Genomic DNA, 15,143 nt, shown 5'->3' on the forward strand with positions numbered 1-15,143 from the left:
GGAGAAGAAGTTTTTCCTTAACTCTGTCCTAAATGACCTACCCCTTATTCTCAAACCATGCCCTCTAGTACTGGACTCTCCCAGCATCTGGAACATATTTCCTGCCTCTATCTTGTCCAATCCCTTAATAATCTTATATGTTGCAATCAGATCCCCTCTCAATCTCCTTAATTCCAGCGTGTACAAGCCCAGTCTCTGTAACCTCTCTGCGTAAGACAGTCCGGACATCCCAGGAATTAACCTCGTGAATCTACGCTGCACTTCCTCTGCAGCCAGGATGTCCTTCCTTAACCCTGGAGACCAAAACTGTACACAATACTCCAGGTGTGGTCTCACCAGGGCCCTGTACAAATGCAAAATGATTTCCTTGCTCTTGTACTCAATTCCCTTTGTAATGAAGGCCAACATTCCATTAGCCTTCTTCACTGCCTGCTGCACTTGCTCATTCACCTTCAGTGACTGATGAACAATGACTCCTAGATCTCTTTGTATTTCTCCCTTACCTAACTCTACACCGTTCAGATAATAATCTGCCTTCCTGTTCTTACTCCCAAAGTGGATAACCTCACACTTATTCACATTAAACGTCATCTGCCAAGTATCTGCCCACTTACTCAGCCTATCCAAGTCACCCTGAATTCTCCTAACATCCTCATCACATGTCACACTGCCACCCAGCTTAGTATCATCAGCAAACTTGATGTTATTCTCAATACCTTCATCTAAATCGTTGATGTATATGTTATGATGGGCCTATCTCTACGCGTAATTACAAACTGATATTTGTAGTGGTTGGACATGGACTGATCAGGTGTATAGTGGGACCATCAAATTGAGAACAATCAATTTTATCACTTGTTTATTTATGCATTGCCCTAAAATACTATTTGTCAATCTTCCAGGAGATTGCTCCAGAATATTTGGGATTATTCTAATTCCACTTGGAAGGCTGAGAACTATCACCATTCATCCTTAATGAATTAAAGTAGGGGAAGCAAGACAGAGAATCTGGATTGCAAGGTTACAGTTGTCCAAGCAATCTTTGATTAATAACTTCAAAGTATTTTTAGAATCCTTTGAATGCCTTAAAATAAATTCATTATTTTCTTACTTTATAAAGTAATTAATTAAATTTTGGTTCCCTTAAATTAATAAATCTCTACATTTGCCATTTTAATGCCATAATTTACAATTTATTTTGGTGAGCACAGGTACAAATTTAATTCAAAGTTTGTTTAAATGCCTAGGAGCTTAACAAATGTGGTTCAGTACCAAACAGTGGAATCACATTGTTTAAATGCTTAAGAGTTTAACAAAAAAAAACAAAGAACTGTTGCCTGCTCTCTAAAGGAGTCTACTCTTGCCCAGAAGTCTTCATTGTAAAGGAGCTTTTGAGTTGCGCATGAGAAAATCAGCAGTATTTTATGTCTGAACAATACTTCAGATAACTGTGACAAATGATGATTACTTTATGCCTATTTTTAATGATAATGGTCATGAAAAATACAACCCCAACCTGTTTTCAATTAATTTGCCAAAATGGAAAATTCTTAGTTGAGAAAATAATAAATGTAGAAGGCATGCCTTCTATGGCTAGTAATAATTCATTGCAAATCTGGCAAACCTGAAGAATGTAAGGGGGAAGAAATTGTTGGAACCCACAATCTGCAAGTCACCAGTTCGAAGATCTAAACTTGACCTCTCCAAAATTGGTGGAAGAGGTGGGGAGAAGTGGAGAAGGAGGAGATGACAAATAGTTAAAAGCAGAGATTAGTACACATTTCATTGTATGTCTACATAATACTTATATTTGTTACTTTAAAAGAGATCATGTACAGGTCTGCACATTCATGCCTACACAGTTTCAAAATATGCACTTGGCAGATTTCAAAGTCTGCAAATGCTCCTGATCACCAGTGGAATGAAGCTTAGTGATACACTCTGCCCATCCCATTTGGAACCTGATACAAAAAGCAAGGTAGAGTAAAATGAGTCACTTTGTATTATTCTTTCTGATTGAAGGAATCTGCAAGATTTCCAGCATCCAGGTTGTACCAGAAGTGGCATAAGATTGTTACCATCTGCTACCATTAATGGTACCATTTAATATTACCTGGTATTTGACGTGACAAGAAGTACAACCAAATGTCTTATCTTATGAACAACGTTTAATTTTTTATCAGCATTTTCCAGTCCTACCTTCCAGAAAGTGTCCAAAATGCATCAATGCTAATGTGAATTTTGAATGAGTTTTAAATCTGCTCACTTAATGTTACATCATAGTCCAGTCAAATTCAATATGCCGGCTTAGATCCTGCACTGCTAAAGTCCATGACAAGCTCTGGAATTGAGGAATTTAGTTTACAAGATTTTCTCTTTTTTTGTGTATTTCTTGGCAGCAGTCAGTAAAACAAAATGGAAGACTTCTGTTTATTCTTCATTAATTTTCATTTTCTTAAAATACTGTTCTCACTCTTAACTCATTTTACAGGCATCACAATGCACAGATTGTCAAGATGTACTTAACACCCATAACAGAACAAGAGTAAAGTTCAAGATTATGAATCAATACTGCTTTAATTCTAGAATTTTTTTTAGGTAGAATAAACTACAGTATTAAGATATGTATTAGTACGCTACTGTTTTGCAACATTAAATTTTTACTTACTGTAAGATTGAAATCCCATTAAAGATTAATTCCAAATGCAAAGTCTCATTTATAAATCAATTGTACGTTACATTTCAAGCACTTCATTTCAAAACATGTCAGTTGTAATATTAATTGCTAGATGAAACACTGCATGCAAGCTCAGTAGTTAAAGATTACCAATATAAAGTCCAATGATAATACAGTATTTCAATCAAATATTGAACTCCCAGGATAGGGAGTTTGTAGAGTGCCTACGGGATGCATTCTTGGAACAGCTTGTACGAGAGCCGACCAGGGACAAGGCTATTCTGGATTTGGTCTTGTGTAATGAACAGGATTTGATAAGCGATCTTGAAGTAAAGGAGCCATTAGGAGGTAGTGACCATAATATGATAAGTTTTTATCTGCAATTTGAGAAGGATAAGGGCAGATTGGAGGTGTCAGTGTTGCAGTTGAACAAAGGAGACTATGGAGCCGTGAGGGAGGAGCTGGCCAAAGTTAAATGGACGGATATCCTAGCAAAAAAGACAGTGGAACAGGAATGGCAGGTATTCTTGGGAATAATGCAAAAGGTGCAAAATCAGTTCATCCCCCGGAGAAGGAAGGATTCAAAGGGGGGAAAGGGGCCACAGTGGTTGACAAAGGAAGTCAGAGATTGCATAGCATTAAAAAAAAAGTATGACAGAGCTAAGGTGAGTGGGAAGACAGATGATTGGGAAATTTTTAAAGAACAAAACTTAACTAAAAAGGCAATACGGGGAGAAATAATGAGGTACAAACACAAGCTAGCCAGGAATATAAAGGAGAATAGCAAAAGCTTTTTTAGGTATGTGAAGAGAAAGAAGATAGTTAAGAACAACGTTGGGCCCTTGAAGAATGAATTGGGTGAAATTGTTATGGGAAACAGAGAAATGGCAGGGGGATTTAATAAGTACTTTAGATCTGTCTTCACTAGGAAGACACAAGCAATCTCCCAGATGTATGGATGGGCCAAAGACACAGGGTAACAGAGGAAATGAAACAGATTGACATTAGGAAGGAAACGGTGATGAGTAGACTGATGGGACTGAAGGCTAACAAATTCCCAGGTCCAGATGGTCTGCATCCTAGGGTACTAAAGGAGGTGGCTCTGGAAATTGCAGATGCATTGGTATTCATTTTCCAATGTTCCTTAGATTCAGGATCAGTTCCTGAGGATTGGAGAATGGCTAATGTTAACCCACTTTTTAAGAAAGGAGGGAGGGAGAAAACAGAGAACTATCATCCTGTCAGCCTAACATCAGTAGTGGGGAAGATGCTAGAGTCCATTATTAAAGATGAAATTGTGGCATATCTAGATAGCAGTGATAGGATTGGGCCAAGCCAGCATGGATTTACCAAGGGCAAATCATGCTTGACTAATCTATTGGAGTTTTTCCAGGATGTAACCAGGAAGTTAGACGGGGGAGATCCAGTGGATGTAGTGTACCTCGATTTTCAGAAGGCATTTGATAAGGTCCCACATAGGAGATTGGTGGGTAAAATCAGAGCTCATGGCATTGGGGGGAAGATATTGACATGGATAGAAAACTGGTTGGCAGATAGAAAGCAAAGGGTAGCGGTGAATGGGTGTTTCTCGGAATGGCAGGTGGTGACTAGTGGGGTGCCACAGGGCTCGTTATTGGGACCACAGCTGTTTACGATTTACATCAACGATTTAGATGAAAGCATTGAGAATAACATCAGCAAGTTTGCTGATGATACTAAGCTGGGTGGCAGTGTGACATGTGATGAGGATGTTAGGAGAATTCAGGGTGACTTGGATAGGCTGGATGAGTGGGCAGATACTTGGCAGATGACGTTTAATGTGAATAAGTGTGAGGTTATCCACTTTGGGAGTAAGAACAGGAAGGCAGATTATTATCTGAACGGTGTAGAGTTAGGTAAGGGAGAAATACAAAGAGATCTAGGAGTCATTGTTCATCAGTCACTGAAAGTGAATGAGCAAGTGCAGCAGGCAGTGAAGAAGGCTAATGGAATGTTGGCCTTCATTACAAAGGGAATTGAGTACAAGAGCAAGGAAATCATTTTGCATTTGTACAGGGCCCTGGTGAGACCACACCTGGAGTATTGTGTACAGTTTTGGTTTCCAGGGTTAAGGAAGGACATCCTGGCTGCAGAGGAAGTGCAGCGTAGATTCACGAGGTTAATTCCTGGGATGTCTGGACTGTCTTACGCAGAGAGGTTACAGAGACTGGGCTTGTACACGCTGGAATTAAGGAGATTGAGAGGGGATCTGATTGCAACATATAAGATTATTAAGGGATTGGACAAGATAGAGGCAGGAAATATGTTCCAGATGCTGGGAGAGTCCAGTACCAGAGGGCATGGTTTGAGAATAAGGGGTAGGTCATTTAGGACAGTGTTAAGGAAAAACTTCTTCTCCCAAATAGTTGTGGGGGTCTGGAATGCACTGCCTCAGAAGGCAGTGGAGGCCAATTCTCTGGATGCTTTCAAGAAGGAGCTAGATAGTTATCTTCTTGATAGGGGAATCAAGGGATATGGGGACAAGGCAGGAACTGGGTATTGATAGTGGATGATCAGCCATGACCTCAGAATGGCGGTGCAGGCTCGAAGGGCCGAATGGTCTACTTCTGCACCTATTGTCTATTGTAAATATGCATATTTTATGTATTTCTATTTTAAATACTGTATAAGCAAGACACTTAGACATTATTTTAAAAAAACAATTTGAAGCTTCTCTGAAATTGTTACTTACCAAGCTTCACTAAGCAAATCCACAGGATCCAATCCAGCTAATAAAAGGTGAGGTAACCAGTGCTTAAACTGTTGTTCTGATAATAATCCATATTTTATAATGCCAGCTAAATGACTGCCTGATGGTAATGAGTAGCCTTTTTCCAGAAGAAACTGCAGTAAGTGGAAGTACTGATATTGTAGACAATATGAATAATGAAGACCTGTTACAACAGCTCCAGCTTTCAGGAGAATGGGAATTGCAGAAAATCTGGAGAAATAATTTTAAAAATACATTAGTCCTGAATCAGTTTTTTTAAGTCAAATAACCACAAATCTTCACATTTATCACAAACTATTTTAATAGACTGATTAAAACTGAATAATCAATGCTCATACAGAGAGAAAAACAAACAATAAAAGACTTATTTTTGTTAGTTGCAATCTTGGGATTTCTGTCAAAGTCAAGCATAATGATTTACTTTCAGATCATACAATGATCATATAATGACCCTCATACAAAATGTAAAATTTACTGACCAGTAGTGGCCTACAAAATGAAAGTTGAACCTACTTGCTACTGAATTACCACAGCAGGACTTTCTGAAAATTGTTAATTACTTAAGTCATAAACAAGTGAAAAAAATAGAAATTTTGATTTGTATATGGTTCACTTTCGAAATCCTTGGGCTAAAACTGCTACTTTGCTCAAACTATTTTTCAAACTTATCACTGACAGCCTAATCCAGATGTAAAACTATATCAACAATGTCATCGTAAGTAATAATAAACTGACGTCTACAAATCCCCACTAATAGTTTAAAAAAACTGTACAGTATTTCATTATATTTTGGCATCATTCAAACATTAGTACACATCCAAAAACTTAAGAAAGTGATTAAATTTAAAGCCACAGGAAAGTTTGAATCTTTCCCTGTTCATTTCCATACCTTTCTGGAAAGAATTGGCTTTTATTTTTGATATGCAGTCCAACTTCTAAAACAATACCTTTCAGAAGTCAGGAGACAATATAAAGCAATCATTTTTTTTGCAAACACAACTTGCAAATAATCTTTACAATATAAACATAACCATTGTGATTAGGCATAGCACAGTTGAAAGCTGATTTGTATAGTTGAGTTTGCCAAATATATACTGAATACAATTCTTCATTCCATTACCTTGTAATACATCAATCTGTTGGGTTTTCATTGACTAGTTGGTAAAGTCACTTCCAATTTTAATGAATGTAATCAGATTTTTTACACCAATTATCAAACATTCAGTTCTCAAGTTCTGCCTGACCAAAGCTGGAAGTAATCTCTGTATTAATGAAAGTTTAAAAACTGAATAACAGAACCAAATAAGGAAAAGAGGACCCTCCATTCTGAACTAATCAAAAACAGTATCAAAATTTCCTTCCCATAACTTATAGACATGCTGTTATATAACCACACTTCTGAAATTTCATAATTCTTGCTTGTTTTCCATTTCAATACATATTTTCAGGTTTAACCCTACAAATTAAAAGCATCCTTGAAATAAAATAGGTGACAAGTCATAAAGCAACTTTGATAAAAACATAATAATTTACCTTCCTCTGATTTACTTTTCAAAAAAAATGAAACATGGCATTGGACGTAATGAGATGGAAAAATGAACTTATTATTTAGCATACTCTCATTTTCTTAATGAAAAGATGTGTCAAAAACTAAGTGCAATGATAATGAGGTCAGCATTTTAATTGCTTGAATCAAAATTACTTGTTCATACACACGATACTCCACCACACTGTAACAAATAAAACTGAAAAAACATGTAGGATCTACATATTTTATAATTTTTTTTCACTTACAAAGTAGATTATATTTACAGCAAAATACCCATCTTTTTTCTAATTTATCTTTCAATGTTTTGACTATTCCTTGCTAAATATATTATGATTGATATCAATAATGTTTTCTCTGTATTAAATTCAATTTTCAAGGAACTAACTGACCAAACAGACAGGGAGAAATGCAAGTTCCAGCTACACGGTTTTCTTCAGTAGACCTTACTGATTCATTTATAAAAGGTCCTACTGTAAGCAGCATTACCATGGAAGCAGGAGATCAGAAATTTGTTGATACAGTAGCTGTTAAACAGTTTCAAGAGAGGTAATTTGCACCTGTAACATTGGCAAAGGGAGGTACGTCTCAAGCCCGCAGTTCAAGAGAGAACTGCCAAAGGACTGCAACATGAAAGCTCACGCTCTCCACAACAAGGAGAGCCACAGCACCAGGGGAAGGAAGTGTAGCTAGGAGTGGGGTGTGAGAAGTCAGTATATGCAAAGTTATGTTTGAGTCCAGTGTTTCTTCAGGACATCAAACTCATTAATTTAAAAATCACAGTGGACATAAGCAAAAAGAAGTGGTCAGATTGACAATCATTTTTGCATATTGTGTGCATCATCATTTTGGGGAAGATGTAATAATTAGAGTTTGCTCTCCAAACTGGAAGCCTCAATTAATATGCAAGAGTGTTACACATTAATGAGTCTTTGGATTAAGTTTGTTGTCAAGAAGTTACTTTCCACCACCACCCCCTTCAATTAGTTAATTACCTGCCCGTGAGTAGTTTTAGTAGCTTGCATATGTCAGCACAACCACCTTACTTTTCACTATTCCTTCTGATACTTTTGTCGTAGTTTCTTGAAATAACCAGGAGACGCAGAAGATTCTTCAAGAAATTTAAGCCTTTATTTGCAAACAAAAGCCGAGACAATTAATGAATGTGTCACTAATTGCCCGCCAAGCCTAGTACACAGTATTCTTTATAGTACTTTCTTATCTCAGTTATATTAGCATATACTTGTTCTAGTGCCTTGACTGGTTTTCATACCATCGCACGATCCTGTCTAGTCTACTCCTTGGAACACACGTCCCCCTTCCCGGCTTTGACTGGTTTTCATACCATCACATCGCCCCACGGCCCTGTCTACCACCGTTATCTCTACATGCTTACTTTCACTGTTAGCTACGTTCTTAAGGCACTGATGCGTTCAATAGTACAGAGACAATACAGAGATTACATTCTGGCCAATAAATTGGATACATAGCAAATAGCAAACACAAGGCTGGCCACATAGTTCTGGCCACACAGTAAACGTTGCAACTTTATTCTCCAATAATACTGAATAAGCAGTGGTTTCAGCTCCATCCCCCTTGTCCTTTGCTTAACTAATTTCAATCCCAACATTAAACTTTTCATCCACTGCCGATTTAAGCGCCAGGCCAGATTGGAAAAAGTCAGGGTGTCAGGCCAGAGGAGAGGAGTGGGCCAGTGTTCAGCTCACTGCCTGCGAGTTTTACTTGTTTTTGCGCTGAACTGAGGTTGTGGCCTGCAACTAACGGGCTCCTGGACCAGCTGTAGTGATGACTGGCTTCGAGGCTCACTTTCGTGAACTTCAGTTCTGAATGCTATTTGCTTATGTTACGTACACGTGACAGGGGTTGAAGCTATACTGGACTTGAGGTAATGGTCTTGTGATGGTGGAGTGACATCATTTTCCCGCCAGTAGAGGTCATGTGACAGGTTTTTTTACAGGGTATAAAAGGAGGACCCCTCCCTGTGAGGAGGGGCAGTTCGTGGCTGGATTTGCCATGTTGACTTCATGCCACTGCGTGATTTAATGTTATGACGCAGTTTAGTTGAAAGATGAAGTTTTATTTAATGCCTAAAGTTTAAAAGGTCATTGCCAGCAGTTTCTTTATAACACTGCTAGTTGAGATTCAGTGGAGAGTGAAGATCGGAGTTCGGGAGATAAAAGATCGAGGAGAATCGATTTCGACAGTGAAACAGGTTCGACCTTGTTTAATCCTTATTCGGAAGGAATTCGTTGACTGTTCTCGTGTTAATCCCTGTGAAATATAGAAAGGATTGGGAACAGTGTTGTAAAGGAAAGGTCAGTGCCTTTAAGCCGTATCGTTTCGTAAATTCTTGGTGGGAAAAGTTCGATTTGGGAACCCAAACAACACGACATGAAAGAGAATTTAAATCGTCTTAAAAAGTCTCTCCCTTAAATGGACCATGAGCATTTTGAACTTTTGGCAATACTACTTTTAAGAACTGTTTAAGCTTCATTGCTTTAAGAACTGTTTAAGCTGCCGCACAGCAGCTGATTTCCGGTTACGTTAGAGATTTGTTTACCTTTGGGGGGTTTGTTTTCAGTGTTCAATAAACATGTTATTTGTTATAAAAACCCCTGCCTAACTCATATATTTATTGTTGCTTGAATCCGTAACACTTACTTATATTGTTTGCACGATTTGTTTGCTTTTCTGCACATTGGGTGTTTGACCGTCTTTTTTTAATGGGGTCAGTTGGGTTTCTTTGTCCTGTGGCTGCCTGTAAGGTTGTATATTCATACTTCGATAATAAATGTGCTTTGAACTTTGGGTTTCTCATCTCTTTTTGTGTGTTCTCAGTCTCAGTGAGTCCATTTTATTTTCTAGCAAACGGATATTGACCAATAAAAGTATTGGTACCACTGGTCTGGTTGGGTTAGCTCTCAGCCAAGCTAGTGCCCAGGCTCTCTTGCCACGTTCCTACTTCATCTCACATCACCTACATATGTCACTTCTTCGGCTGAGCCACCTAGAGTAGGCTATTGTCGCTGGGTCTGGTGTCTATAGAATCCCTCGTCCATCGACATCCAAATCTGTGAAGTTTGAGTGCAAGGAGTGGGCAGTAATTTGCATTTAGCTAGAGCCAATAAGATTCACTACAAAGGTTGATTGGACGCCCATTACCTGAAAATTCCTCACTATTTCATATATCACCAGTTTTGAAATGCATCTCTGTTTCATCATCGTTGCTGGGCCAACAGAACCATACATGTGCTTTTACCAGAAGAAATGCAACAAATAGCATTGACTGCAACTACAACAAAACGTTGATGTTTGATTTCACTCCATAGATGCAACCTGACCCAATGAGTTCCTCCAGATCCTTTGTATGGTTGCCTCTGTCTACACCGGTATCAGTTCCATGGTAAAGTAGTTTCCTAATAACAATTTGTCCAATACAAACTGCTGCAAGTTTACATAGGCAAGTGTAATAACATTTATTCCCTGCCATTTACAATCTATTGCAGGGATTTCCAACCTTTCTTATGCCAGGGGTACCATTAAGCAAAGGGTCCATGAACTCCAGGTTGGGAACCCCTGTCCTGGCATTTATTCCCCTTTATAGATTTGCTTACAGCATCTGTGGATTTGGTTACAAAAATAATAAAAGTAGTCTGGATCTTTTCAAATTATGTAGAAATAGTGATCAGAAGCAAACATTGAATGGGTTACCTCTGAGAGAAAGCCATGCACAAGGGTGACAGGCAGTCATACAATGGACACTCTTGAGCATCAGGACTGTAGCCCACTTGCAGCAGCATCTTCAAGCATTCTTGGTGTCCTCCATACACTGCTGAATAGACAGGGCTCACTTTACTTGCCCCTTTATCACATATTCGGTCAGTGATCGGTATTAGAAATTCCAGCACACTGTTAGACATGAAAGCACATTGTTAAATGAACATTACATTCACACACAGCAGGAACAAAAGAAAAATAAACTGCTCCTGCTTTCTGAATTGTTAATAATACAGGACTCAATAATAAAGTAACTAACACAAAGCACATCAATATATTTGAATAAAATTGAAATACCACAAATTAGAGAAAAATTTTAATGAACTAACTGTCTGAAAACAGTGGAAACTGACTTCAGAACACGTTATTTTAAAACCATTTGAGGCTGGACTTTATCCTTACTAAGTATATCAACAGCTGCAATGAATATCAATGAGATTTTAAGTACAACACTGCAAATGTCACCCTGAAAAACAAAACAAAATCTAACCCTCTACAAGGGCTTGCAAATTACAAGAACTTTATAACTTTTAGCAGTTGATATACACACAATGTACTTACACTTAAATTGGAAAGGATTAATTGCTCCAAAGCAAAATTTTAATTTGGCAGCAAAAATTTGAAAATGCATTTTTCACAGAGTAGAAAGTATACAAAGTAAATGGGTACTGTGGAATCTCTAGACATGCTTGAGATAAAATTGGAAGTACTTTCTGGAACTTTTAAAAATATACTTAAATATAAGAAAAAAAGAGAATAAGAGCCATTGTAGCAATTCAAATTCCAGCTTCTTATTTTCAGTTCCTTGGATTGCAATATGTATCACTTGGATGTCATGCTTTAAAATATATTTAATGTATGGAAAATGTTTAAAATATGTATTTTAATAGCTCAATTAGACTGTGTGCACTTACTTGACTTTACCCATCTGGGCAGCAGCATGAATAGGTAACTGCCAATTATCTTCATTGCAATAAAGGTTTGCATCAGCCCCATGTGACAGCAGCAATTCAACACATTCCACATGGCCTTCCTGAGCAGCTATGAACAATGGTGTGGCCTTATCATAAGTCTGGCAATTAACATTACCACCTGCAAAATTAATTTTAAGAAGGTTATTTTATTCAAAGTTCAGTTCATAGTTCTTCATGGCACTGTGTATGCAGTCAAAATACTGAAGTGCAACTAATTACTTACTTACTAAAATACTTCACTAGCTTTTCATTATAATTTCATAATTTTTCGGCAGTAAATGAACTGAAAGCATTTTAGTAAAAGGAGCATATGCAAGTGTTCTATATAAGTCAAATCAATTCATATGCATATACGTCAGGCAATCAGGGGAAAATCGCCCTAATGAATGAAGTCATGCCAGCACAAATTGAGATACTATGGTAACTGGAGTTCAATCCTCTCAGCCCCAAAACTTTGCTGCAAAAGTCGCTTTGGTCAATGCCGTAAGGCAAATTACCTTTAGATGCTCCAATGATCTTTTCCTCTATCATGTCAGAAGTGGAGAACTTCACCAATGACTACAGAGTTCAGTTTTAGCTGCGCCTCATATCTCAAAACAGTTCATGCACGCACACAGCATGGGTGGTCAACGCTCAGGACTGGGCTGATAAATTACAACTGCCAACCATCTTTAATTGGAGAATCTAAACATTTCTCCTTGATATTTAATGTTGTTACCATTTGCAGGCCCAGACCCATCAAGCTCCTGCATGGTTACCACAGACCAGAAATTGAACTAGAACAGTGACACAAATGCTGTAAATCATTGGAGTAAAGCGGAGGTTCAGTATTCTACAGCAAATGATGTGCTTCCTATTATCTCAAATTCTTTCTTCATAGAGCAAGGTAGAAAGATGATGGGATTCTCAAGTTGTGTAGACAAGTGTAGTTCCATCAATTTTCAAGCTGTAAGGCAACCAAGGTAATGCAACACAATGTGCGAGTCACAATGAATAATAAACCACTGTCATTTACAAGGATGCAGAGTGTGCCATCTACAAAATGCACTATAGCAATGCACCAAGGCTTCTCCAAAAGCCTCGATCTCTACTATCTAGGAGAAGGTTCACAGAAACACCACCACTTCCAGTTCCTCAGACAATGACACAATCTGTGCAGCAAGATTCAGAAAACATCTCTGTACCATGCAACTATCAAACATTTATCATTTCCGAAATCATCTCTGCTTGACAGCCAACAACATTGCGATTACTGAGTAACAACTAGCATCGAAATCCAGGAGTCACCATGGATCAGAAAGTGTTCTGGATTAGGCACAATTGAAAGAATGCAAATCCAACAAGCATCAAGAACATGAAGTACAACACACCCTTTTTGATTAGCATCTCATACATCTCCCTCCACTACGATATCAGAGTGGCAGCTGCATATACAATCTTTAAAATCCACAGCAGGAACTCATTAGGGCTTTGTCAACAGCATCATACATCTCTTTCTACTTCATGGGACAATGATGCTGATAGTATTAGACTGTCGCCACATTATACTCCACCTCCAGGTCACAAATCAGTCTGATTTCTGGTTTAAGATGGTGCCATCAAAGACTTGTGACAGCATACTGGTAGTTTGAAAGCAAAGGATTTTGATGGAAAAACATCACTAATAACACTTAGTTTTTGAGGTGAATTGTGGTGAACTATCTCTGCAAATAATGAAGAGGTGAGAGAAGGCAAAGTAAATTCATGAGATGCGCCCTGATGGTTGGAGCAGACGATTTGGAGCGGAGAAGTCAGGACAGAGGAGTTCTGATGCCCGTCCAATTTGGCACGGATGCGAAGGTGCATAGCTTGAAGTGTCTAGTCAATTTGGAGTGGTCAAGAACCAGGTCTGAAGCGAATTGTTGTTTCCTGTCCCGGAGTGATTCGCTAGAGCAAGATCCGGGTCCTAATGCAAGCTACAATTTGCTGTTTGGACAATCTAAACGACAGCCCATATAGACTGGAAGAGCAGGGTGTTGAGAGTCAGGCAAGGTTAGATGACTCTGGGTGCGAAGTTGATTTGGAGAGATCGAGAACAGCTTTTATGGCAGTGAAATCTAGGCCCGCATTGTAGGCGGTGTGCTATAGGCCCTGAGCGAATCACCACAGCATGGCCCGGGTCCAAATGCAAGGTACAATCTGCCGTTCAGACAATTTAAACACCGGCCCAGGTAGACTGGAGGCTCCTCTCTCCACAAAGCTAAGGCTGCGAAACTGCCCTCAGCCGCTGTGCTTGATGTCTGCAAACTTTGCAGCCACTTGATCCACTAATACAATGAACTGAATACAGAGGCTTTGGGCCTACTCCAGACTGCTCAGAGATTTGGATCCAAGGACTCAATTTGGTTCCGAATGCTGTTGTTGTTGCTCACTTTTATTGTTTGCATGAGTTGCTTTTCTCTACCCTTCTCTGTGCACATCGGGAGTTGATCTTTACTTTTTTTGTAATTGTGTTCTTTCAGCTTCCTTGCTTTGTGAACTAATCTCAAGGTGTATGATGACAGTCAGCGGGAGACACTCATGGAGTGAGTACTGTTTTAGATTCGCTCCATAACCTTTACTTTTTTTAACCTTTGATCACCCTTATTCAACTTATTTTTACCTACACCAAAAGATTCTTGCTATTTTTTTGGACTTTAAGAGTTTATTGTGAATTTTTGAAGATATGCAAACAGAAATGGCTCTTAGATCCAAAGGACGAGAACCTGGGCGCAATCCGAACAGTAATGGAAAGAAGCAAGCTCATCCGCAACGCACTGAATTAACTTATGAACTGTTTATGGAAGTTTTGGATAAAAAATTTGATGAACTACAACAAATTTTTTAAACAAGATATAAAGGCTTTTCAAGATTATATGGTTAAGACGGATTCAGTAATTAACCAGCAGCAAGTTCTTATCGCATCTCTGCAAGAAGACGCTCGGAAACGAGATTTGACAATTGAAAAATTGCAACAGGATTTAATGTCGACCACTAAATTGGTGGAAACACTTAAAGCCAAGAGTGTCGACTTTGAGAATCGGTCCAGAAGACAGAACCTACGTATGCTTGGTCTCCCAGACGGCATAGAAAAAGACGACCCTTCGAAATATTTTGCTCAACTTTTAAAAGATGCGTTCCCATCGGTTTTCCCAGATAACCCTCCGTTACTTGACCGAGCACATAGAATTTGGCGTCGATCACCGAGTGTTCCAGCTAAACCTTCGGTTGTAATTGTCCGGTTTCATTATGTACACGACAAAGAACAACTTATTCGTGTGGCTCGGCGGGTTGGAATGGTTAAATTTCAAGATTACTATTTCCGTTTGGTGGAAGATTTTAATCCTAAAGTTATGAAGA

The 15,143-nt window shown here is 38.6% G+C and overlaps 1 protein-coding gene across 6 annotated transcripts in view; it reads right to left on the bottom strand.

Annotated features, from left to right (window-relative positions):
• The window catches only part of asb3 (ankyrin repeat and SOCS box containing 3), an 89,798-nt gene that overhangs the window by 40,306 nt on the left and 34,349 nt on the right, over positions 1-15,143 (bottom strand). For all 6 annotated transcript variants that reach the window (XM_073050954.1, XM_073050956.1, XM_073050955.1 and 3 more), the window contains exons 6-8: positions 11,706-11,883; positions 10,726-10,923; positions 5,409-5,657 (exon numbers count right to left, since the gene is read on the bottom strand). In XM_073050954.1, the coding sequence (XP_072907055.1) occupies positions 5,409-5,657; positions 10,726-10,923; positions 11,706-11,883 (625 nt within the window). The remainder of the gene's footprint in view (positions 1-5,408; positions 5,658-10,725; positions 10,924-11,705; positions 11,884-15,143) is intronic.

Source organism: Hemitrygon akajei, chromosome 7 (assembly GCF_048418815.1).
Source record: "Hemitrygon akajei chromosome 7, sHemAka1.3, whole genome shotgun sequence".
NCBI classification, from domain to species: Eukaryota; Metazoa; Chordata; class Chondrichthyes; order Myliobatiformes; family Dasyatidae; genus Hemitrygon; species Hemitrygon akajei.